The 26,631-nt window shown below is 38.9% G+C and overlaps 2 protein-coding genes and 1 pseudogene across 3 annotated transcripts in view; all 3 read left to right on the top strand.

Annotated features, from left to right (window-relative positions):
• Positions 1-8,144, top strand: part of LOC111749149 (olfactory receptor 52P1-like) — a 66,707-nt gene extending 58,563 nt beyond the window's left edge. For both annotated transcript variants that reach the window (XM_064288560.1, XM_064288559.1), the window contains one exon: positions 3,699-8,144. In XM_064288560.1, coding sequence (XP_064144630.1) covers positions 3,761-4,726 — 966 coding nt within the window. In that variant the 5' untranslated portion in view covers positions 3,699-3,760 and the 3' untranslated portion in view covers positions 4,727-8,144. The remainder of the gene's footprint in view (positions 1-3,698) is intronic.
• On the top strand, positions 6,081-13,056 carry LOC100672878 (olfactory receptor 56B1-like; annotated as a pseudogene).
• Positions 13,057-23,122: 10,066 nt separating this feature from the next.
• LOC100675443 (olfactory receptor 52N4-like) lies at positions 23,123-25,466 on the top strand. Its single transcript, XM_003423328.3, has one exon. It carries the CDS (start codon positions 24,226-24,228, stop codon positions 25,222-25,224), a length of 999 nt encoding a protein of 332 aa, XP_003423376.3. The 5' UTR covers positions 23,123-24,225; the 3' UTR covers positions 25,225-25,466.
• Positions 25,467-26,631: the final 1,165 nt, after the last annotated feature.

Genomic DNA, 26,631 nt, shown 5'->3' with positions numbered 1-26,631 from the left:
CTTTAAGTGACATGACAGTTTACAAATTAAGTCAATCTCTTACACAAACGCTTATATACACCTTGCTATATACTCCCCAATTGCTCTCCCCCTAATGAGACAGCTCACTCCTTCCCTCCACTCTCCCTTTTCGTGTCCATTTCACCAGCTTCTAACCCCCTGTACCCTCTCATCTCCCCTCCAGGGAGGAGATGCTAACTTAGTCTCAAGTGTCCCCCTGATCTAAGAAGCTCACCCTCACCAGCATCCCTCTCCAACTCATTGTCCTGTCCAATCCATGCCTGAAGAGTTGGCTTTGTGAATGGTCCCTGTCCTGGGCCAACAGAAGGTCTGGGGGCCATGACCACCGGGGTCCCTCTAGTCTCAGTCAGACCATTAAGTCTGGTCTTTTTACGAGAATTTGGGGTCTTCATCACATTGCTCTCCCGCTCCCTCAGGGGTTCTCTGTTGCATTCCCTGTCAGGCAGTCATCGGTTGTAGCCAGATACCATCTAGTTCTTCTGGTCTCAGACTGAGGTAGTCTCTGGTTTATGTGGCCCTTTCTGTCTCTTGGGCTCATAATTACCTTGTGTCGTTGGTATTCTTCATTCTCCTTTGATCCAGGTGGGTTGAGACAAATTGATGCATCTTAGATGGCCACTTGCTAGTGTTTAAGACCCCAGATGCCACTCTCCAAAGTGGGATGCAGAATGTTTTCTTAATAGATTTTATTATGCCAATTGACTTAGATGTTTCCTGAAACCATGGTCCCCAGCCCCCATCCCTGCTACGCTGGTCTTCGAAGCATTCAGTTTATTCAGGAAACTTCTTTGCTTTTAGTTTAGTACAGTTGTGCTGACCTCACCTGTATTGTGTGTTGTCTTTCCCGTAACTTAAAGTAGTTCTTATCTACTATCTAATTAATGAATACCCCTCCTCCCCTCACAACCATCAAAGAATATTTTCTTCTCTGTTTAAACTATTTCTCAAGTTCTTATAATAGTGGTCTTATACAATATTTGTCCTTTTGGAACTGGCTAATTTTACTCAGCATAATGCCTTCCAGATTCCTCCATGTTATGAAACGTTTTAGATTCATCACTGTTCTTTATAGATGGGAAGTATTCCATTGTGTGAATATACCATAATTTATTTATCAGTTCATCCGTTGTTGGGCACCTTGGTTGCTTCCATCTTTTTGCTATTGTATACAGTGCTGCAGTGAACATGGGTGTGCATAAAGGCTCTTATTTCTCTAGGATTTAGTGGGATTACTGGGTCATATGGTAGTTCTATTTCTAGTTTTTTAAGGAAGTGCCAAATCAATTTCCAAAGTGGTTGTACCATTTTAGACTCCCACCAGTAGTGTATAAGTGTTCCAATTTCTCCACAGCCTCTCCAACATTTGTTGACAATGTATTGATATGGATATAACCTAAAGTCTCTGGCTGGGATTGGAAACATTTTTCTAGGCCATTTTTGGTGTGTCATTATGACTTGTATTTGACCTTGGTGGCTGAGGGCTGGGGGCTGAGGAGGCCTGATTTTGTCTCTCCCTACCTACCTTTTAACTCAAGGTAGATGAAAAGATTAGCCCAATCTGATTTATTTACATATGTTTAAATTGACAGAGGCATTTTGAAAGGCTATCTACTCAATAAATACCAAAGCTCTGTAGCAATTTTATAAATGAATCCATCAATTCTTAGCTAGGGAGACTGAGGGCTGGAAAGAGTCATCTCAATTCCTTTACACGTGTTTAACTGTACCTAGACATTTTGAAAGACAAAAGATAACTAATTTCTTTCTCTTTTGTTGTTCTGAAACTTCTACTTAAGACAAAACTATCCTTTTTCTTTAACTAAAACACAGTTTATATAATACCTAGCTTAAGTTACTTAGAAAGATTTTGCTTTTAAGACTGACATACAGAACACAAAGATCTTGGTGTACTTTTCAAATAGAACAATTTATGTCAAAATTCCTCTATGTAGCTACCAAAAGCCTAAATCATAAGATGGACACAAGATGCAGTTTTTCTAGACAAGGAAAGAACTGAGGTTCTAAGACAGACTTAAAAAAAAAAAAAAAAAAAAAAAAACAACAATTCTAAGCCATAGCCTCTAACCTGATGTAAGTCAGAAACTTAAGACACAATGCTCTAGACCAGAAGCAAGTTTGTAGAACAAAAGCAGACAGAAAGATCACGTAAACTCACTAAACAATACCACACAAAACACGGATATGGGGATCCTAGTTTCTAGAAGTATGTATAGTAATTTTTGGTAAGATCTACTCAATTCAATGGAAAAAAACAGGTTCTAGATAAAACTTAGTAACTTGCCAGAGCTTCAGGTGGAGGAATATTAAACCTTTTGACAAAACCTAAGCATCAAGCATAAGTTCTCTATAAAAACCAAGGAAAAAAAGAACAACACAAATCAGAGCTCATTTTCCCAAAATGGTCACTGAAATTTCAAATTGCTTCGGGTATACTTAGTTTATCACATTTTTCAATATGAAACCCAAACCAGTGTCAGTAGCGGGAAAATCCAAGCTCATTTATCAAAAAGATATTAAGCTCTAAGGTTTAAGTTTTTGTTTCCTTCTTTTTGAACTTAATTCATTCTGCTGGCTAGAGAACTGTTCTCTTATTTCCGGCCTTAAATATACTAGTTCTTCTAGCTGGAAAGTACTTTAAAGCTACTGATGATTTTAATTTTAACATTGCGATTCTTCACTGAGAAACTATCTCATAAAAAAGGTACAGAACTACCACTTCTCCCTTCAAATTTCACGACACAAGTCAGGAGCTGCCACCTGCCCCCGCAAGTTTGGCAAAACAGAGCACTATTTTTGAGATTTTCTCTGAGTCACAGAACACCCAAAATTTGTGGCTTATGGTGATCCAGAGCTCTTTGAAAATACAATTACCTCTTTAATGTTTCAAAACCCCAAATCCGGACCTAAACTGCAGTTGACCTAAAGAGTTGCTAGCTATCATTCTTAACCAAATGATCAAGCAAAAACCTAAGAAAGATTCTCCTTAATCAACTAACCGGTTTTCCAAACAAATATGCTGAACGAAGCTTAAGAAAACATGAGAAAGAGAACAAAAAAGAATAAGCAAAGGCTCGTTTTCTGAGAGCACTCACCTGGAGTGGGAACACGTGGGTCCAGAGGATAGGACCTCTTTTGTTAGCTTCTGCTCCATAGTCCGGGTCTTCTCGAGTTCGACTGGATGCGAAGCATCAGCAATCTTTGATGACTACGCCATTTACTGTTGTAGGGGGAAAACATCACAAAGTTTAGTAAAGCAAAAAGAAAGTTTTATTAGACATATATTCAAAAAGACAAAAGTGGGAAGTGGACAAGCATGTTGCTAGAGCCATGTCTGCCCGAGTCTAAAGAAATATTAACGGAATAAACAGAAGTGGGAAAATGGACAAACATACTGCCACAGCCATGGCTTTCTGAGTTCCTTGGCTGTAATTTCTGTGGAAGCAGATTGCCAGGTCCTTCTCTCACAGAGCCACTGAGTGAGTGGCTGAGCTCACTCAGTTAGGAGCTGAGCGCTTAATTGTGTGCACCACCGGGGCTCCTTACTCTATGGAATAGGTATATTATTATTCCCATTTTATAGATGATGAAGCTTACCTAACATTTTATAGCTAGCGTTTCTTTAACCTAACTCATATCCCTGTTCTGTATCTCTCCAGGTAGTATGACACCGTGTGGGGACTTCTGACAAGAGAAGAGGCCCAGCACTCTTGGCAAGACCATGGAGACTCCTAATCACACTGGCCTGGATCCTTCTGTCTTCTTTCTCCTGGGCATTCCAGGTCTGGAACAGTTCCATCTGTGGCTCTCACTCCCTGTATGTTGCCTGGGCACAGCCACAATTGTGGGCAACATAACCATTCTCGTTGTTGTTGCCACTGAACCAGCCCTGCACAAGCCTGTGTATCTTTTCCTCTGTATGCTCTCGACCATTGACTTGGCTGCTTCCTTCTCCACTGTTCCCAAGCTACTTGCCATCCTCTGGTGTGGAGCAGGACATATCTCTGCCTCCGCCTGCCTGGCACAAATGTTCTTCATTCACGCCTTCTGCATGATGGAGTCCACTGTGCTGCTGGCCATGGCCTTTGACCGCTATGTGGCCATCTGCCACCCACTTCGCTATGTCACTATTCTCACTGACACCATTATTGCCCGCATAGGGGTGGTAGCAATGGTGCGGGGCTCCCTGCTCATGCTCCCATGTCCCTTCCTCATTGGGCGTTTGAGCTTCTGCCAAAGCCATGTCATCCCACACACATACTGTGAGCATATGGCTGTGGTGAAACTGGCCTGTGGAGACACCAGACCTAACGGAGTGTATGGGCTGACCGCAGCACTGTTGGTCATTGGGGTTGACTTGTTCTGCATTGGTCTCTCCTATGCCTTCATCACACAAGCTGTCTATCACCTCGCATCTGCTGAAGCTCGGTCCAAGGCCCTAGGGACCTGTGGCTCCCATGTATGTGTCATCCTCATCTCTTACACACCAGCCCTCTTCTCCTTTTTTACCCACCGCTTTGGCCATCATGTTCCACTTCATATTCACATTCTTTTGGCCAATGTCTATCTACTCTTCCCACCAGCCCTTAACCCTGTAGTATATGGAGTTAAGACCAAGGAAATTCGAGAAAGCGTTGTCAGTGTGTTTCAGAGGGGGCAGAGAAATCTGAATGATCCAGAAGTATAGAAGGAGTTTAGTCCAAAAGAAAAGAAGTTTTTCAAGTTTAGGAAATTCTCAGTATTTCAGGCTGGAAAGGGGTTTTAATGTGGGCATGATATCCTCTACAGAGCTTTCTAGAATTTCCAAGAATAATAAACCACAGAAGAGTTCAGTGAGGTATAGTATTCTTCCTTTCCAATCAAGAAATGTGAACATGGGAAGATTCTTCCAACCTAGATAGTTCTCAGGCATTGAAAACAACCAACTATGCCCCGAGGAGTTTCTGCCCTGCCCCCAGTTTAGAAGAGCCTTTGGGTAGCCACTGTCCTCTGCCAATACTCCAGGCATAGATTTATAATCTAACACAGTTGCTATAGCTGCTGTCTGGCTATCTGCAAGAATCAGAAGATAGCCCCACAAGCACTTCTCGTATATCTCCATTAGAGCTCACTGGTGACCAGGTATATTGTCAATGAGCAGTAATATTTTGAAAGGAATTTTTTTTTCTGAGCAGGTTGTCTCAACAGTGGGCTCAAAATATTCAGTTAACCATGTTGTAAACAGATGTGCTGTCATTCAATTTTGTTGTTCCGTTTATACAGCACAGGCACAGTAGATTCAGCATAATTCTTAAGGGCCCCAGCATTTTCAGAATGGTCAATGAGTAGTGGCTTCAACTTAAAGTTGCTGCTAACAAGAGAGTCAGCCTGCCCTTTGAAGCTTCGAAGCCAGGCATTGACTTCTCTCTAGCTATGAAAATCCTAGACGGCATTCTTCCAATATAAGACTGTTCAGTCTACACTGAAAATGTGTTTAGTTTAGTCTCCTTCATCTCCTTCGTCTAGCCACCTTAGCTAGATCTTCTGGATACCTTGCTATAGCTCCTAACTCAGCACTTGCTGCGACACCTTGCACTTTTATAGAGACGGCTTCCTTCCTAAAACCTCATGAACCAACCTCTGCTAGCTTCAAACATTTCTTCTGCAACTTCCTCACCTCTTTCAGCCTTCGGGAAATTGAAGAGAGTTAGGACCTTGCTCTGGGTTTGCATTGGCTGGTTTGTGGCTGGTTTGATCTTCTGTCTAGACCACTAAAACTTTCTCCATATCAGGAATAAGGCTGTTTTGCTTCTTTATCATTTGTATGGTCACTGGATTAGCACTTTTAATTTCCTTCAAGAGCTTTTCCTTTTCATTCACAACTTGGCTAACTGGTGCAGAAGGCCGAGCTTTTGGCCTACCTTGGCTTTTGGCATGCTTTGCACAATAAACTTAATCATTTCCAGCTTTTGATTTAAAGTGAGAGACATGTGATTCTTCCTTTCACCTGAACACTTAGAGGCCATTGTAGCATTATGAATTGGCCTAGCTTCAATATCATCATGTCTCAGGGAATAGGGAGGCCCAAGGAGAAGGAGAGAGTGAGGGAACGGTTGGTCAGTGGAACAGTCAGAACACACACAGTTATGGATTAAGGTCACTGTCTTATAATGGGCGTGGTTCACAGTGTCCCCAAAACAATTACAATAGTAATATCAAAGATCACTGGTCACAGGTCACCATAACAGATATAATAATACTGAGAAAGTTTAAAATATTGCGAGAGTCGCCAACACGAAGTTAGCACATGCTGTTGGAAAATGGCTCCAATAGACTTGCTCTTTGCAGGGTTGCCACAAGCCTTCAATTTGTAAAAAAAAAAAAAAACTGTAATATCTGAGAAGAACAATAAAGCAAAGCACAATCAAATGAGGTGCACTTGTACATTCATTTATTCATTAATCCAGTTATTTATAAGAAAAAAATGGCCCAGTTGTTCTTAGTCCCTCAATTCTAGTTAATCCCATGGGGTGGAAAGTCCTTATTGTATCTGTGAAACTGATAAATTATGAACAAATAGTGCTTGCAAATCTGCATGATTGGGTACTTTGCCCAGCAGTGCTCCACACTATGAGCATAGGGAAACACAATGCAGAGTACAGAATTATTCCAGAGTTGGGGTTGTAGGGCTTGTGTGCTAGCAAGAGGGTCAATACGGGGTGTAAATTCAGTTGATGAACTGTGGTGTGCAGAATTGTATATAATTTTAACAATATGTTAAAAATAACCTAATTTGAGGATTAACAAGAATAATTAAAGTTAATGCCAGCCCATGCACTGAAAATCTTCCTATAGAACAATGTTATGATTGTCTTTCCTTTGAAGAGACAGTGTTCAGTATACTTCATTGAATTCTAATTATCTGTAAACTGGTTATCCTCATCTATGCGAATTATCTCAATCAAAATATTTATATTCCTGAAATTGGAAGCTTTAAAATTTGAACCATGGTTTACTGGCCTCAGAACTGATACTCTCCAAGGATGGGAGGGTATGTAAATTTCCAGCAGGGAGTTTTGTATTCCCTTCACTTAACGGTAGGAAGGAGCATACTGAGAGGATGACAAACAGAAAATCTATCATCAATAAATTCAAAATTAAAAGTGCTCATTCATGAACAGAATGTATTAGATCAATTGTCTGAAACTATTCTTCCTAGAGAACAGAAGACTTAGTATATACAATAAGCAGTTTCCAATCCCAGTTTCACAGATACATTTAAAAACTCTCCACCACGTGGGGCTAACTAGAATTGAGGGACTAAGAACAACTAGGCCCTCTTTTTCTTATAAATAAATAGGATTGGAACCTACCTCCTAAATCTACCTACTTCTTTCAGTCTTCAGTGTCACTGCCCTAATTTAAAATATAGTCTTCCCTCCCTTGAATTACCACAGTAGTTACCTATCTGATTTACTCTGAATTCCTACCACATTTAATCAGGTCTTCACATGGCTTCTGTGTTATTTCTCCTTGAAAACTTTCTGTGAACCCTTATTATTTTAGCATAAATTTGCTTATAATTATCTGACCTTTGTTACTTTGACAGTCTCATCTTTCAGCATAATTACATTTTCCACCACATCTTGGGAACAATGGCCACAGTTTTCCTTTTGTATGACCTTGAATATGCCACAATTCTTGTCATTTCAGCAGCTGCAATTTCCTAGAATCTTGAACCCCTCCTCATATGCCATATTTAACTCCTACTCAAACATCTGAATTCAGCATAAACTGATGTTTCTTTAGGAAATCCTCCTCTATCATAAAGACTAAATCAATTTTCCCAATTTTTTCTTGCTCTCATAGCTTTACAGCACTTTCCCCAGTCCATAGGTATGTGTCTGCTTAATGATTTATTTAGTATTTCACACACACCACTTCTGCCAGGAGACTACGATTTGCATGAGGACAGGGACCATGACTATTTTACTTATCATTTTATACCCACAGTTAAGAGCTCAATACATAGTTTTAATGAATGAATACTTCTTTAAGAATATTTCAAGAACTCTCCTAACCATAGAATTTAGAATCCTTTACATTTTGTACTAATGAACATTTCAAACACTGTAATATAATTGCCCACACATTATACACCCATCTTGATTTCATAAATAAAGACATTTTTTCTGCTTATGTAAATTCCTAAGCTACATTATAGCAAATATCCAGTTGACATTGAGTCAGCTCTGACCCTTGGAGGCTGCATGTGTGTCAGAGTAGAGCTGTGCTCCATAGGATTTTCAATGGCTGATTTCTCAGAAGTAGATTGCTAGACCTTTCTTCCAAGGGACCTCTGGGTGGAGTCTTGAATCTCCAACTTTTGGTTATCAGCTGAATACATTTACTGTTTGCACCAACCAGGAACTCCATACAGGCAACACGCTTCTCAATAAATCTTTGTTCTAACCTTTTGGGATTTGACATCCTGAAAATCAAGCTTTTTCTATGGGACTTTCTCTCTTCAGGTCTCTGGACGAGATCTATTATCTTTAGATCACTGAGCTGCTTACTACACCCCATAAATTCCAGGAGCTCATGATTTCTATGCTCTGTTCAAGCTGAGAACACATCTTCATATCTTCATTGCATGTGAAAGCTCCTTTCTAGAAAGTTTTGTTTTCGGCTAGTAAGAAAACCCTGCCATTGCCAGGACCTCAAACTGTGAGTATCTGCTCATAACCACAGTAAGTACTAAAACCTTGGCATTATCACATTGGCGACATCACACAGCATTCAATGGTTCATCCTAAATTTATTCTAATGTTGGTTTGGTAACATCCTGCAAGAAACATTGACCCTAACCTCTGCCATAGCTGGGTATACAGGTTTGGAGAGCCTTTTGCAAAGACTGTTGGAGCTAGCATTAGAAATTATCAGGGTCATACGGCACTCTAGAAGTTACCCAGTCTATAAAGTACCTGATCATTGGTTATTTAGCTCTGCTGGATTATCTCCAAGATTAATATATTAGCTGCCTAATTATTAAAAAAAGTATTGAAAACAAATATTTTCATTCTGTGAACTCAAACCAATTCCTCCTCTTAACAGTATCACACAAATATTAATCCAGGAATAACACTTTAAAGAAAATGGAGAAAACATCAAAGATATAAGGCTGTGTGTTTGATACAAGGGTGTGTCGAAATCAGTGAGGGTTTGGGAAAAGTACCAGGGCTTGTGCAGTAAAATGGGTTACACATTTCTAAGATTTCAAGATGGAACTATTATGCTGAACTGCTTCAGAACACCCATCTAAAGGACCAAAGTAACAGTAATTTTATCTCTAAGACAGTGCCGGTCATTCAGTAAATTTTGCCATGGATATGTTTAGATGATCTTACTTTCCCACAAATCATATCCATCATTAAAGAAGCACAACTTATCCCATCATTAGGAGGTATATGTTTATTCAAACACAGAGGCAGCAAAAAATATCTGAAAGGAAATGTATCTAGCTGTTAAATAAATGTCTTATTGGTTATATTACAGGAGAATCTTAACTTTCCTTGATGTTTTTTAAATGTATTTAAAAGTAATTATACCAACAATAAGGCCATAACAAGTATAATTAAAACTGATAAAATCCTACTTTTAAGATGTCATTTAGAAACTTTGGTACATACTTTCCAGGCTTTTTTATTTTTTCTTGCTCATAAACCTTAATAACTTCCACCATGGGAAAAATATTGACAAAGAAATGCCTAAAAAAATCAATAGCTTTTGCAAATAGCAAGACTTATGTGTATCTGAAGTGTAGAATGCAAGGAGGTTTAAAGCAAGAGATGATGATGCAAGGAGGTTTAAAGCAAGAGATGAGCTTGTATACCTGAGAGTGCCTTAGATGGTATAAGGGAGTCTGAACTTTATCTGAAGGAAAATATGAAGACGTGAATGCATTTTAAGCAAGAGAGTGACAGTTTTAGAATGATCAGACTGTTGGCAAAAAGAAAGACCTATGGGGATGTGAAAGACAAGTATAACAGGCAAGATTAAGGATGTTAAAGGTTTGAATTCCATCAGAAGAAGTACTACTGAAGAGGGGTGTATATGAATGAAGTAAAGGAAAGAAATTAACAGACTAAGGAAAAGCAAAGACCACAGTGAAACCAGCCACACTGCGTTAACTCCGACTTATGGTGGCCCCATGTGTGCGGAGTAGATCTGTACTCCCTAGGGTTTTCAAGGCTGTGACCTTTTCAAGGCTGTGAGCAGATTGTCAGGCCTTTCTTCTTAGGCACTTCTGGGTGGGTTCAAACCACCAAACTTTTTGCTAGTAGTCAATTGCTTAAATGTTTGCACCACTCAGGGCCTCCCAGGCTAAAGATGCAATTGTTTATGAGGGGTGAGAAAAGGGTTGGTGTTTGGTTTGCTGATATCAGGATTGGCTGGCTGAGTGGCTGGTTGGGCCTGTATACAAGATAACAAAGTATATGAAAACCAGTAGAGTTTGAGGCAAGATAATGAGTCTAGTTTTGAATGTGATTCTGATCATGCCATGGCAGTTACTTCAAAATCATGCAAAAGCAATCATTTTTTAAAGTAAGATAAAAAGCACTGTATTACTTGTACCTAAATTCAGTATTTGTATGTCTTTCTAGGCTCCCTAAGATTCAACCAGGAAAAACAAAACTTCCTAAGGTATTTGTCTAATACATGACTCCTTAAATTTATAAATTCGGCCAGGATCATACTTCTTTCTACCTATTCTTTTGAGACTTCCTAGAAGTCCACACCAAGAAGAATACCAAAGAAAAATAGCCCTCTGCTAATCTGCAACAAGCTTCATGCTTGCAACTCTTTAAAAGGCTGTGATATCAAATTTTTGGAAGTCTACATAAAACATGAATGGACGTCTATATCTACTTGGAATGGTGCCGCTATAAAATTTAATCTCCAATAATACTGCGTTTTAAAAATCTAGATATCATTAATTAATAAAAATCTGAGTCAAGTACGATTGAGACAAATATGAAAAAAAACAAACACCCAAATGACTCCACAAAATTTCTCACGGGACTGAAGAAAGGTTTAGGAAAAAAAAAAAAATAGAATCATATTTATGTGGCTGCACTGACCTGGGATAACTGAGAACAATGCAAATAGAGATTTAAAATTCATGCTTAAATTTCCTTGCATAGTAAACATTGGTAATTACAAATCTTAAATCTACCTCCTACTAATAAAATCCTAGAACTTCCTGGAATGATCTAAAATTATTATAAGAGATGGACTACAGAATTTTTTGGGGGGGGGGCAGAACCACATTACACTAAGTGGAGAGAGTTTTAAAGTGATATTTGATGATGTTTATGCTCAGAGGCAGCAGCTGAAAATAATTTTTTTCCTAGAAAAATACGTCTGCAACTCTCAAATTCTCCAACAGCACCAAATTCCAGGTCTCTGAGTTCATCCTGATGGGATTCCCAGGCATTTACAGCTGGCAACATTGGCTCTCCTTGCCGTTGGCACTACTCTACCTCTCAGCAATTGGTGCTAACACACTCATCCTCATCACCATTTGCCAAAACTCTACTCTGCAGCAGCCTATGTACTATTTCCTAGGCATCCTCTCTGTTGTGGACACAGGCTTGGCCACCACCATCATGCCCAAGATCCTGGCCATCTTCTGGTTTAATGCCAAGGTCATTAGCCTCCCTGAGTGTTTTGCTCAGATATATGCCATTCACTGCTTTGTTGGCATGGAGTCTGGTATCTTCCTCTGCATGGCTGTTGATAGATATGTGGCTATTTGTCGTCCTCTTCGCTACCCATCAATTGTCACCAATGCCTTAATAGTAAAAGCCACCCTGTTCATGGTGTTTAGAAATTACTTGTTTCTTATTCCAGTGCCTGTGCTTGCAGCCCACCGTATTTATTGCTCTAAGAATGAGAATGACCATTGATTGTGCTCTAACCTTGGGGTCACAAGCTTGGCTTGTGATGACAGGAGGCCAAATAGCATTTGTCAGTTAGTTCTGGCATGGCTTGGTATGGGGAGTGACCTAAGTCTTATCATATTGTCATATACTTTGATCCTGCGCTCTGTATTTAGACTGAACTCAGCTGAAGCTGCATCCAAGGCTTTAAGCACTTGTACCTCCCACCTCATCCTCATCCTCTTCTTCTACACCGTTGTTGTAGTGATTTCAGTAACTCACCTGGCAGAGAGTAAGGCCACTTTGACTTCAGTTCTTCTCAATGTGCTACACAACATCATCCCCCCTGCCTTAAACCCTATGGTTTATGCACTTAGGACAAAAGAGCTAAGGGCAGTTTTCCGAAAGGTGCGTTGTTTAGGCCTAGAAAAGAAATGATACTAGAGACATTGTCCATGAAGTACATGGACTTCCGCTTCCTTGAAAGTGGATAATAGAACTTCAGCGAGGATGGAGAAGTAAGTAAATTCCTTTGTGATCACTTTTCACATTCTTAAAATATATGATTGTGAAAGCATCTGAGGAAAAAATAAATTCTCGATGGCTCTAAAATATTGACAAGAACTAAATATGTTTGAGAGCACGGGAGAGACTTCTACCTAACCAATAAAGGGGATAAACAACCAGCATTAATGATTGATATCTATCCTCTAAAACCAAAAGTAAGGGTAAAAACAAAATACATATGCATGCATACACACTCACCCACACAACCAAAGAAAGGAATGATTGGGACACGAATTACAGGTCATGCTTGCTGGCTGATAGGTACACTTGCAAAAAAAGAAGCCAGTCTGCCTGAACCAGCATCATTCCAGTAGCATGGAATGCAGAGGCAGGAATAGAAAACATTTCAAATGAGCAGTACCAAACCAAACTACAATTGGGATCTAGGCGGAACAAGGAGAGATGCCTCAACCTGGACAAAACCAAACCAAAAACCAAACCCACTGCCGTCAAGTCGATTCTGACTCATAGTGACCCTATAGGACAGAGTAGAACTGCCCCATGGAGTTTCCAAGGAGCGCCTGGCGGATTTGAACTGCCAACCCTTTGGTTAGCAGACGTAGCACTTAACCACTACGCCACCAGGGTTTCCCAACCTGGACAAGAGAACTCAAAATATATAGATAGCTATAAGGATCTACATCTTGCTTCATTTGCTTCTCTGGATCCTTCCTCTGCCCTTTTTGCACTGATCTGTAGCCTGGAGGACTGAACCACATGTACTGTTCGATCCAGGCTCCTAATGATATTCACTTGGATTGAATCAATAAGCAAGGTACACACTTAATTGTCCTTACTTACTAATCTAAGGTGAAATTGTGCACTTCAGGTTAGTAAAACCCAAAACCAAACCCAGTGCCATCAAGTCGATTCCAACTCATAGCGACCCTATGGACAGAGTAGAACTGCCCCATAGAGTTTCCAAGAAGCACCTGGTGGATTCGAACTGCTGACCCTTTGGTTAGCAGCCGTAGCACTTAACGACTACACCACCAGGGTTTCCTTCAGGTTCGTAAGCACAATTAAATCCGTGTGTATCTTGCTTGGAAACTCTGGTGGTGCAGCGGTTAATAGTCACAGCTGCTAACCAAAGGGTCGGCAGTTCAAATCCACCAGGTGCTCCTTGGAAACCCTATGGGGTAGTTCTACTCTCTCCTTTAGGGTTGCTATGACTCGGAATCGATTCCATGGCAACTTTTTTTTTTTTTCGTACCTTGCTTGCTGCAAGCAGGTACATAACATGCTTAGTGGTTAATTCATCCCTAGGAGACACTGATAGGAAATTAGAGTTCGAGAGGAGAGAGAGTTGGAGTTATTTATTCTCCACTCCCAGCCTTCTTTGACATTAGAGTTCTGACCGCTGTGTCTTTTATAGCACTTGTCAGGCAGCCCTTCCTCTGCAGTTCCAGAACTTACACCTTTACAGTAACATTTTTTTTCCCTCTCTTTTCCCTTCAGGCCAAGGGGCTTATCAATAAAGTCTTTCTGATACTATTTTCAATAACAACTATTATATTTCCCCCAATATTCATTATATTTTCAACTTCCATTTTATTTCCTTAACCTAACTCACAACTCCATTATAAACGACTTCATTAAACTCTCTTCAGGCTCAAATTTGTGTGTTCCTTTGTTTCTTGCTGGGACCCTGTCTGATTCACCAACTTTATCTGTACTACCACCGCCTCTACTACAACTGCTTCTACGACTACAGCCACACCAGTTATAGGCATGGCGAGCAGGTAACAAGGAGATCTTTAGACGAACAAAATTAAAAAATCTTGTAAGGCAGGAGCAGATAGAGAGTTTTTGTCCCAGTGAAAAACTTCCCCCTGAAAACTGTCTTCTTGTATTCATGATTGTAAAACCAATGAAAAACAGAAATAAGGTTAGTCTATTATAACCCTGTATGGCCATGTATCTCATTCTGAAATGGTCTCATTTCCACTGGGCCCATACTCACAGTATGTCATTAACTAGCTGAAATATTTTAGGGGTTATCTCTTGCACATTGAAAATTATATGAGATATAGGCTTATCAGATGCTAGTCACTGTGTCATACATTGTGAAAATGTCAGCAATCTATACAAAGACTCACTGAATGGGAAATTTCAAAGTGGAAAGGAAAGGAAGAGAAGCAAATTAATCGAAGAGATAGGGAATATAGACCATGCAGTTCCAAATTAAGCCAGTATGTGCTGTCAGACGGGGTATATAAGTTTTTGTATGAGAGACTGACTTGATTTGTAAACTTTCACTTAAAGCACAATAAAAATTTAATTAAAAAAAGGAACAGATATGCTCATTGAAGATATAATTTGTGGAGCATGTATTACATCCAAATATAGAGTCTTGAGTCTGAAAATCAAAAGAAATCTGATTTTAAGCCATACAATCCCACTTAAACCAGTATCAGCCAAAGTGTGTAGGAAATACATGAATATAAAGTCATTTCTTATTTCAGGAAGCTCAATTTTGCTTCCACCCTGGATATTCGAATTCCATAAAGTACTACATTTTTCCTGTCACTTTAATCATGGTCTTTAATCTCGTGTGTGTGTGTGTGTGTGTGTGTGTGTGAATTGGCATCATTTTTCTCTCTTCATGTAGGCCATTTTTCTCTACTTCTCTAAGCATGTGGCCACGTGTAGATCCAGGTTTTCTAGGGCCTGAAGCGCATGAAATTTTAAGGGTATTTTTTAAAGAAAAAAATAAAAGCAAAGTAAACAATAAAATACTTATTTAGCATGAACAAAGAACTAATAACACAGCTGTAAAAGCTGACAAAAATCACAAACATCACAAAATCCTGAAAAAAATAATATGTTAATTGATGTAGTACCTGGTATACATTTGTAATAAAATGTGAAGTAAAGGATTATTCTGATAGAATTTCAAGCTTACAGAAAAGTTGCAATGCTAGTAAAATAAATTCTATAAGCTCTTTATACAGATTCACCAATTGTTTACATTTGCCCTCATTTATCATTTTTCTCTTTCTATAGGTATGTTTCCATGTATGTGTATGTATATAATTTTTTTTTGAACTATTTGAGAATGAGTTGGAGATACTGTGTATCTTTACCCCTAAATACTTCAGTGTGGTTTTTCTAAAAATAGAGTCATTGATTTACAAAACCACAAAAAAGTCATCAATATCAGGGAAATATTTTCTTGTTCTATTGCAGTCTAATCTACAATCTATACTCAATTTTTTTTCTCTGTATAGAAACTCTGTATATAGAGTTATAATGACCTTGCTTGATCCCTGGCAATGACTGAGCACAGCCAGGGTGGTACAATTAGGCTATTCTTGCAAGAGATGGAATGCATTTAATGGAAAACCTTTGCTTTGGAACTCTCCATTGGCTTGACTGAGACTCTCTCAGAACTGTACTGAAGGCTGCTGTATTCCCTATGCAATTCTTCCTTCCCTCTGTTGTTTCCCAAATGTCAGAACTGCATCATGTCCAAAAGGCTCTCCTCACCTCCCCTGCTTCCTTACTCTTTTCACTTCACAGGTGTTTCCCCAATAAGTCTACTGATTGTTTAATCCCATCTTGGTGACTGCTTCTTGGAGGACTAGAACCAATAAGGGTGGTAATGGGAGTGGAGTGGTCTAGAAAACATGTGGTAAGAGAAGGTTTAAGACTGATCACTCACATCACAGCTCACAAGGAGAATCCTATCCTGACTGGAATGTGGGACACACTTAGGCCTTAGATTGAGGTTTGGCACAATTGCTAAAGATTTCAGCAGTGGTGATGTGGGACAATGTCCCTGTGGAGAAAAATATTCTAGCTAGTGTAATGGTTTCAGGCATATGAAAGATATGGGGAGACAAGGATTAGAAGGACGGTGGAGTTGGCTGGTTATTACTCTGTTGTATTGACACCATGCACAGGGGTATTAAGAAACTGAACGTAATAAACAAATAGCAAAAACTAAGTGTGATAGATTGCAAAAAGACCCTTATATGCTGCAGTATGAAACAATATAGGAATAAAAGAATAAATAAGCAGTATGTAAATGGGGGAAACATTCTCTACTTAGAAGCTTTCAATCTATTTTCCACAGGCCAGTGGGAAAGAAAGGAAAAAATTCTGCAATAAATATTAAAATCACTAGTTTTCTTTAAAAAGTTTGTGTTCATTGTCATCCCCTTTATACATGTGCTGACATACAGACACGCACATGTACGCACACATGTACGAAATTATTCACTTATATCCATATCATCATCTGAGCATTAAGAATGGAAATTTCTCACTCTTTTTCTCCTTCCATAGTGGTTAGCTTGAGTTCCATACCAGCAGCTGTGTCTCTGATGCTCTGAAATATCCCCTTGGGATATATAACAAACGTTTTCATTTAAAGGTCCAGGTCAGTTGTATACAGATCAAGGAATTTAGAGGTTGAACATTGTTCGTTGATTCTAAGATTGTGATTTTTTTCAACCAAGGGCCTGGAAACTGGACCATATTCTGTTCATCTCACTGTTTTGCTACCCAGAAAGGAAGGTATTAAAGGACGTATGAAAGAGTCTAGTGACTAAATCTATTTATTTATTTATGGGCAGTAAGATGGGAGAGAGGCATTGAATGCATATGAATTTCTTCTGATATTCTCAGAAATACAATCTTGATTTCACCCACCCAGTTTGAAGGAAGAAGTGGTGTGTGAGGTTGGTTTCCTTGGAAAATGTTTATTTCCCAAACCTTCAGATTACAATTCAGTGTAATTTTTCATGATAATTGGGGACATTTGTTATTTTTCTAGCCAAATAAGAATACTTAGGTCAGTAGTGGTAAAAGTCAGATATGAATCACCCTCATGACCAGGGAAAATGGGTGACTAGCTAGAAAATAATTTGTGACCAGGAGATTAAGGGTCAGATTACTCTGGATGATTACATAGCCTCCTCTCCAGTTCTCAAAAGGAGAGATTAATTTCTCTTGGTTCATTTCTAGCAAGACTTAATTATCACTGTAGTTTATCAATTGTGGATGGTAACACCTACAATGAGGAAACAGTTCACATATGAGGAAAAGAATATGAGTCTAAAGGATTGATGATGGTTTGGGAAAAAATTAATTTATTGACTAGAGGGCTAAAGAATGAGGATGAACAACAAATGATATCAAAGCTGTACATAAGTACTTTATAAATTCTGTTTCAATATTACTATTCTAGCAACCCCACTCACACCCCAGCACAACAGAAGTCAAATTCTCTTGCAGGAAAAATTAAATCACAATGTATTGAAATCAGTTTAAATGTACTTTGATAAATAGAACTGCTTAAATTTGTAGTTAATATTTTGATTTCTAGTTTAGATCTTTGAGCTCTTTGCAAACATATTGAAGATGGGACTGAAACTGTATAATACTGAAGTAAGTTTTAGCGATTAAAGCTAGAAGTATAAAAAGTATAAAAAAGGAAATATGAATATATAAAAAGAAGGTTTATCTGGTATTTTAAAAACTGTCCTACAGAATACTGTACATTTGATCCCAGAAAAAAATTTCTCCCTTTTCAATTTATGGCTATGTATGCTTAAACCCCGGTGTCGTACTGGTTAAGTGCTACAGCTACTAACCAAATGGTTGGCAGTTCAAAACCACCAGGCGCTCCTCGAAAACTCTATGGGGCAGTTCTACTCTGTCTTATAGGGTCGCTATGAGTTGGAATCAACAGGATGGCAATGGGTTTGGGTTTTGAATTTTTCTTTGGGGCCCTGTTGGCACAGTAGGGAAGAGTTCAGGGTGCTAACCAAAAGGTCAGGAGTTTGAATCCACCAGCTCCTCCTTGGAAACCCCATGGTGGTACAGTGGTTAAGCGCTCAGCTGCTAAATGAAAGGTCGGTGGTTTGAATCTACCAGATGTTCCAGCTGCAGAAAGATGTGGCAGTTACTTTCGTAAAGATTTCAGCCTTGGAAACCTTAAGGGGCACTTCTACTCTGCCCTATAGTGTAGCTATGAGTCGGAATCAACCCAACAGCAGTGGGTTTTTCATTAGAACTCCCTTAATTTGCCTACCTGATTCTGATACACAGATACATGGCTAAAATGTGGTAGAAATATGAAGATAAAACAAACCCATTGCTGTTGAGTTGGTTCCAACTCATAGGACCCTATAAGCTAGAGTAGAACTGCACCCCAGGGTTCCAAGGCTGTAAATCTTTAAGGAAGCAGATTGCCACATCTTTCTCCCTTGGAGCAGCTGGTGGGTTTGAGTCACCAATTTTTAGGTTAGCAGCTGAGTGCTTAACCACTGTCACACCGGGGGATATACTTGGATAAAAAAAAAAAAAAGCATATTTGTCTGCACAGCTGGTAGTTCTTTCTGTGCAGAAATAATTAAGACACTGAACTAACATTGCTCACTCTTGTCATGATATACTTTAACTCCATGAAAAGCTAAAAAACTTCATTCTGTACCGTGATTTATCATGCAACATACAGACCAAATCAGGGAGTTGAATATCACACAATTGTGAGGAGCTCTTCAGTGTATTAAAGGAAGATATAGAGAGAAAAGAATAGTGACCCCAGTTGTCTCATTTATACTAAATTGTCACAAATTATTGAAAGAAATATAAATATCTTATTGTAACAATAATTAATTTTTTATGTATATATACATATACACACATATACTTCTAAATTTATGTTTCTGTTAATGACATGTAAAAGCAACCCAAAATTATAATGTTCCCTGCACACATAAATTATGAATTTAGCAAACCGGAAAACTTGCTAAAACTTGATGGCAATTTTAGTCTTCAAAAAAAAAAAAAAGTCTTGTACAGCATATACCATATTTTATGCATTTATCCAAAATGAAAATCAATGCACTTCTTGAAATTCCAAAGCAAAAATGTTAGGTTATGTACAAGCCACTTCCCTTTACTAGAAAACTGACGGTCAGCTATCAGCTGCCAAGTGATTAAAATGTTTGAAGTCGTCATTTTAAAACCTCCACGCTGTGGTAACAAAGTGAGGAAGTGAATTTCAATGCTTTCCATTAATGTGGATTGTGGCGAAACTATATCGAATTTGTAATTAGATAATTTGTTTTAATTAGCTGTAATTGCACACCATCAAGTCCTACATTTCCCCAAAAGTGATCCCGACCTAAATGATTTTGCTTTGAATTTCTTTGTCTCTCATTGATATACACTTCCCAATTTTTTGGTATTCCTTCTGTTTACCTAATTATTTTTGTGTGGGTGCACCTTTTTGACCTTTGAGTGTAGTTTTTGTTCTAACGCGCTGTTTTGTACTGCATATGCAATTTTAAAAATTTACTTGGATTATGTCTAAGTTCGTGGACAGTTTAAATGATTTGCTTTTATTGCCAGAACTGATGTATCTGTCCTGCCTCTGTCGTCTTCATTTTTTCCTGTGTTACGTGTAGCGTCTTTCTCTATTTTATGAAGGGGATGTTGTACTTACTGATTTTCCTAGTAATCTGGAGGAAGATATTCTGCATTTTTTCCTTCAGTGCTTTCCGAGTAATAACACTTAAACTATAATTTAATAATTCTGAATGTCAAGTATGAAATGTGACTCACTGATTTTATTTATTCAAATATTTATTGAGTGTCCTATATGTACCAGGTGCCACGCTAGAAACCAAGCCAAAAATCAAACCCACTGCTGTTGAGTCAGTTCCGACTCATAGCGACAGGGCGGAGCTGCCCCACGGGGTGGCCAAGGTGCTCCATGCGAATTTGAACTGCGGCTGCTAGTTTAGTTAGTAGTCACGGCTCTTAACCACTGTGCCACCAGGGGATCCATGCTAGGGAAGTTGGGATATAAATATCAATACAAACTGTCCCTAATATCAATGATTTGATTGAATTGTGGAGGATTCACAAATATGAACTGACTTTTATAGTACCCAGTGATAAATACAATGAAAGAGAATAATTCTTTCAGCAAATCAATTGTCTACCTATAAACCTAGCTCTTTGTAGCTACACTATTTTAAGAGGATTTAGAGGATGGGTCACTATCACATCCAAGGGACAGACAGATTAGTCTTCCCAAAGAAAGTGTTGCTGAAAGAAATAACGACTGAGAATTAGGTATATTTGACAAGGCAGGGGTTGGGGGAGGGAGAGAGATCAATGAAAAGACCGAGACCACTTATCACAAAGCCAAGAATATCACTATGATGTGAGTATGAGACAACATACAGCATCAAGCAACAGGTGATGATAGGCCCTCTCATTCTGACCTGTCCTTATCATGCTTCAGGTTTAAGAGCATATGTTCTTTCCTCATAAAAGCTCTTTGTGATTTTCTAGGTTAGGTACACAGGTGTTTCTGAGGTATCCTGTGTTTCTCTAAAATTTGGTGATGACATGAAGGTCACAGTAATTAACATATTCAACCTATGTTTCTTCACTATTTCCAAAACAAGATGCCTCGTGATATATCTGATTTGTCCTCTTTTGTTGTCACTTTATAATGTACGGAGCCCTGGTGGTGCAGTGGTGAAGAGCTCAGCTGCTAACCAAAAGACTGTCGGTTTGAATCCTCCAGCCACCCCATTGGGCAGTTCTACTCTGTCCTATAGGTTCGCTATTATTCAGAATTGACTCGATGGCATGAGGTTTATAATATACAATTTCTATGGAACTATATGCCCTCTCAGATAATGATCTAAAAATATCGATATTATATTGGATGCCAGGATGAATATTTCTTCTGATGGGACACAGGAGAACATTCATTTGGTGGTACTTACTTGCTTTCTACTGCATTTATTTTTGTAGATATTGTCAGAGTAGCTGTCAGCCTGAGAAGAAAACAAAAGTATGAATATTGAGCACTTAAAAAGGGGTACAGTGTTTTACATGCTACCTCATTCAATCTTCTCAGAAATACCATTTAAAAAAAGTAAATTATACATATAAAATGTGCACAATTAAGCAAATTACATCTTATGAATTCTTACATCCTGAAACCATATGCTTCACAACTAGATCAAGAAAGAGAATATAACCAACACTCCACAAGACCCCTGTACCTCAGGCTTCCTTCCAATTATCACTCCCTCCCACTTAGAGAAATAACTGCTCTGTTTCTAACAGCACAGATGAATTTGACCCTTTCTGTATTTTATAAAAATGGAATCACACATTACATGCTCTTTCGCGTCAAGCTTTTTAAATGCAACGCTTTGTTTCTGAGATTCATCCATATCATTGCAAGTAGTTGCAGATTGTTTGTGCTCCTTGCTATGTCAAATCCCATTGTGGAACATTGTCAGAATATATTCGCCCATTCTATATTGATGGGCATTTAGGTATTTTCCAGATTTAGACTGCAAAAAATGGTCTAAATGCTGCGATAAGCCCTCTAGTCCATGTGTTCTGGTGAATGTATGTACATATTTTCATTAGGGATGGAAACTGTTGGATATGAATATGTTCATTGTTACAAGATATGCCAAAAATAGTTGCCTCAGTTTACACGCCAACAGCCATGTATGAAAATTCCAGTTGTTTCATATTCTCTATGTCCTTGGTATTTTAGGTCTGTTTTCATTTTAGCTATGCTGTTTGGTACGTAGCACTATATCATGGACAATCAGTTTGCGTTTATTTCCCTGATAAGGACAAAGTCGGTGCCTATTTACATTTTTACTGGCACTTTCATTCCTCTTTTGTGAAGTGTGTGTTTAAGTCTTTTGCTCCCACTCCACTATTTATATTGATATTGTATGAGTATTTTGTATAATTAGGTACTTTTTTTTGGTTGGATATATGCATTACGAATATCTTTTACTTTGTAGCTTAGAGTCCATGGGTGGTGCAAAAAGTTAACATGCTTGGCTACTAACCTAAAGGTTGGAGGTTCAGGTCCATCCAGAGGTGCCCCAGAAGAAAGGCCTGGCAATCTGCTTCTGAAAAATCAGCCATGAAAACTCTGTGGAGGACAGTTCTACTCTAACACACATCGAATTGCCATGGGCTAGAATCACCCAGCAACTGGTTCCTCTGTGGCTTCTGTTTTCATGCTTTTAATGGTGTATTTCATTAAAAATTTAGTTTTCTTTTTCTTATGGTTAGAAATTTTTGTGTACTGTTTTCAAGTCATTGCATATCCCAGATATTAGAGGATGTGTGTTTTGCCTTTCACATTTAAATCTAGTGTGTTTGTCTGAAATTTACGTTATAATGATGCGATTAAGGTCAAGATTTTCCCCCTACACGTGTATCTAATTGACCTAGAAATATTTATTGGAACTATATATATTTTTCCTCTACAACCTGCAGTTTCTCCTTCGTCATAAATTAGGGGACTGGCCGTGCATTTCAGAACTTAGTTTCTGGACTCTGCATTTCTCTCAGTCGAATTTTTATTCATATGTATAAAGCAATAGGAAATCCGAGTTTTAAGGAAGTTACATAATTTGTAACCTGGTTTCTTAGAGAGATTGAGAGGTCAAAAAGTCTGAGAGGGTTCAGGTGAATTGACATCTAGAAATCAGGTGTTCTGCCTAACAAATTGGTGCAATTTCCATGATTTCATTTGGCAATGTTCCTATGGAAAATATGATACACCATTTTCTATTTCTAGTAATTATTCAGCTGTTAGGGAAGGTGATTAATGGAGCCAACTGGAATTTTGGGAGCATTTGGTCACAAAGGTTGCATTCACTCTAGTAAGTAAAAAGCTTACATAAATTTTCTGTTGCCTTGGAGCCTACTAACTAAATGGCAGTCTGGTATTGTAAACCTCTGCCTCATGGCAAGCCCATGTGTTACAGAGTAAAAATGTGTTCTATGGGATTTTCTTGGCTGTTATCCTTGCAGAAGCAGTTCACTACACCTTTCTTCTGCCGTGCTACTGAGTGGGGTGGAAGCATCAACATTTAGCTTAGTAGTAAAATATGACCACTTGTGCCACCTAGGGACCTATCTGGTACTGTAATCAGCCTCAATTCCTGTCTCCTATTGATTCTCATTTTGCTTACCCATTGGGCAGACTGACTACAAACATCTCACAAAGTTTGTCATTTTTTTCCTTCCTTCTTCTGCCTTTACTCCATGGGGAGAAGGTGGGTCCTGACTTCTACATTGCCTGATAAGGTTTCCAAGTGTCACAGAATTAATACATAAGCCTAAAGGATGTTCGTGAATTTTAAATCATTTACCCTCCAATCTGGGCTAGGGGTTTACTCTAAGGAGAAATTCAGATGATCTTATAAATGCATATATACTAGGCCAGAACAAGGGCCAGGATGAGGCATTAGAAAATGGAACCCAGGTCTTTACACTGAATTTTAGATTCCCAGATCAATTAAAAAATAAATAATTTAATATTTCCAAAATGCTTATAACAAATCCTGGTTATAGTAAGAAAAAATACATGCCAGTCATTAATCATGAATAAGAATAAAACATCATCAGCATTTCTGTTGGTTCTGTGATTAGAAATGGTACATTGTAAGTGATCAGTAAGAATGTGTTGAATGAATTGATGAATTAATCAATAAATAACACCACATAAGCAAAAAACTATTTCCTGGCACACAAAATATTTGATTGTTTGATCATAAAAAGTACTATGGAAATAAAAAGCAGGGGGAGATGGAAACAATGATCATACCTCCATTTTGTCTTCCCCTTTTCTTACTCTAGGAAAACACTCATAAATTTTAAGGTATTTAATGATCATATGAGACTGGTCATGCTAATGCTGAATCAAACAGACTTGTCCCCAGCCTTATTCATTCTGAATGGAGTCCCAGGACTAGAAGACATGCATATCTGGATTTCCTTCCCATTCTGCTCTATGTGTGTTCTGGCTATGGTAGGCAATTGTGGACTCCTCTATCTCATTCGTTGTGAAGACTCTCTGCACAGGCCTATGTACTACTTTTTGGCAATGCTTTCTCTAACTGACCTTGTCATGTGCTCCAGTACAATTCCTAAGGCCCTCAGCATTTTCTGGTTTCATCTCAAGGAAATCAGCTTTGATGAATGCCTAGTCCAGATGTTCTTCATCCACACCTTCACAGGGATGGAATCTGGGGTGCTCATGCTTATGGCCCTGGACCGCTATGTGGCCATCTGCTACCCTCTGCACTACTCAGCAATCCTCACTAATCCTGTCATTGCAAAAGTTGGGCTTACCACATTTCTGAGAGCTGTGATTCTCATCATTCCCTTCACTTTCCTCACCAAGAATCTACCCTATTGCAAAGGCAATATCATTCTCCATACCTACTGTGACCACATGTCTGTGGCCAAATTATCCTGTGGAAATGTCAAGGTCAATGCTATCTATGGCCTGATGGTGGCCCTCCTGATTGGGGATTTTGACATCTTGTGCATCACCATCTCCTATACCATGATCCTTCGGGCAGTGGTCAAGCTCTCATCGGCAGATGCTCGGCAGAAGGCCTTTAGCACCTGCACTGCCCACATCTGTGCCATTATTTTCTCCTACAGTCCAGCTTTCTTCTCTTTCTTTTCCCATCGTTTTGGTGGCCACATGATCCCTCCATCTTGCCACATCATTGTGGCCAATATTTATCTGCTCCTGCCTCCCACTATGAACCCTGTTGTCTATGGGGTGAAAACCAAGCAGATACGAGACTGTGTCCTAAGAATACTTTCAGGTTCTGAGGACACAAAACCCCAGAGCATATGCATGGATAATAGCCAGAAATAAGAAGAATTAAAGGAAGAGAGAAGGGTTATTGCTGTCTGTTTAGACAGGAGCAGAAAAACATTTCTGAGAATACTCTTGGCCATGACAAGAGAGTGTGTTAAATGGTACATTCAAATAAGTTTATTGAGAATCCTGACATCACTGAAATGTCTAATATACTGTGAGTTTTCACCTCTTTGGCCCTATGAAGGTCTGATCTCATCATTACCCAAAGTTTCCTTGAAAAAATATCTAATCAATCAATTTTCTGGGAAAAACTGAATAAAGTTGAAGGAGATGATCTGGAGCCTGATTCTTGTGTTCTAGGTCCTGTGTTCAATTAATGATTGCAATTTCCAGATTGCAAAGAATGGTAATTCCAGAATACTTAATTGTGCACATGCAGAACCTGTACATAGACCAAGAAGCAGCCATTTGAACAGAGCAAAGGAATACTGCTTGGTTTAAAATCAGAAAAGAGTTGTATTTTTTCACCATACTTATTCAGTCTGTATACTGAGCAAATAACTGGACAACAAGTTGGAATCTATGAAGAAGAGCACAGCATCAGGACTGGAGGTAGGCTAATTAACAACCTGTGATACGAAGAGGACACAATCTTGCTTGTTGAAAGAAAACAGGACTTGAAGCACTTAACGATGAAGATCAAAGACTAGCCTTCCGTATGGATTGCACCTCAACAAAAAGGACACAAAAATCATCACAACTGGACCAATATTAGTCATGATAAATAGAGAAAAATGAAGTTTTCAAGGATTTTGTTTTACCTGGATACACAGTCAACGCCCGTGCAGCAGCAGTCAAGAAAACAAATGACATTTTGCCTGGGTAAATCTTCTACAAAAGACCTCTTTCAATATTAAAAAGCAAATATGTCACTTTGAGGACTTAGGTGAGCCTGACCTAAGCCATGATATTTTCAATCACCTCATACGCATGTGAAAGCTGGACAATAAATAAGAAAGACCAAGGAATTGGTGCCTTTGAATTAAGGTGATGGTCAAGAATATTGAATATACCCTAAACTGCCAGAAGAACAAACAAATCTGTCTTGGAAGAAGTACACACAGAATACCCTTTAGAGGGAGGATGGTGAGACTTTGTCTCCCGTACTTTGGACATGTTACCAGGAAGGGCCAGTCTCTGGAGAAGGACATCATGCTTGGTAAAGTAGAGGGTCAGCGAAAAAGAGGAAGAGCCTCAAGGAGGTGGACTGACACAGTACCAGCAACAATGGAATCAAACACAGCCAGGATTGTGACTGTGGAACAGAAGGGGGCAGTGTTTTATTCTGTTGTGTATAGGGTCACTATGAGTGGGAACTGACTCAACAGCACCTAACAATGACAACAACAGCTACAATTTCTAGACTGATCACAAGTTGTTACTATATACTGGAAAATATGT

Source organism: Loxodonta africana, chromosome 7 (genome assembly GCF_030014295.1).
Source record: "Loxodonta africana isolate mLoxAfr1 chromosome 7, mLoxAfr1.hap2, whole genome shotgun sequence".
In the NCBI taxonomy this organism is placed as follows: domain Eukaryota; kingdom Metazoa; phylum Chordata; class Mammalia; order Proboscidea; family Elephantidae; genus Loxodonta; species Loxodonta africana.
This window is presented reverse-complemented; position numbering and strand designations above follow the sequence as displayed.

Coding starts and splice junctions, on each gene's coding strand:
- LOC100675443 (XM_003423328.3), top strand. CDS start 24,226: ATGAGACTGGTCATGCTAATGCTGAATCAAACAGACTTGTCCCCAGCC.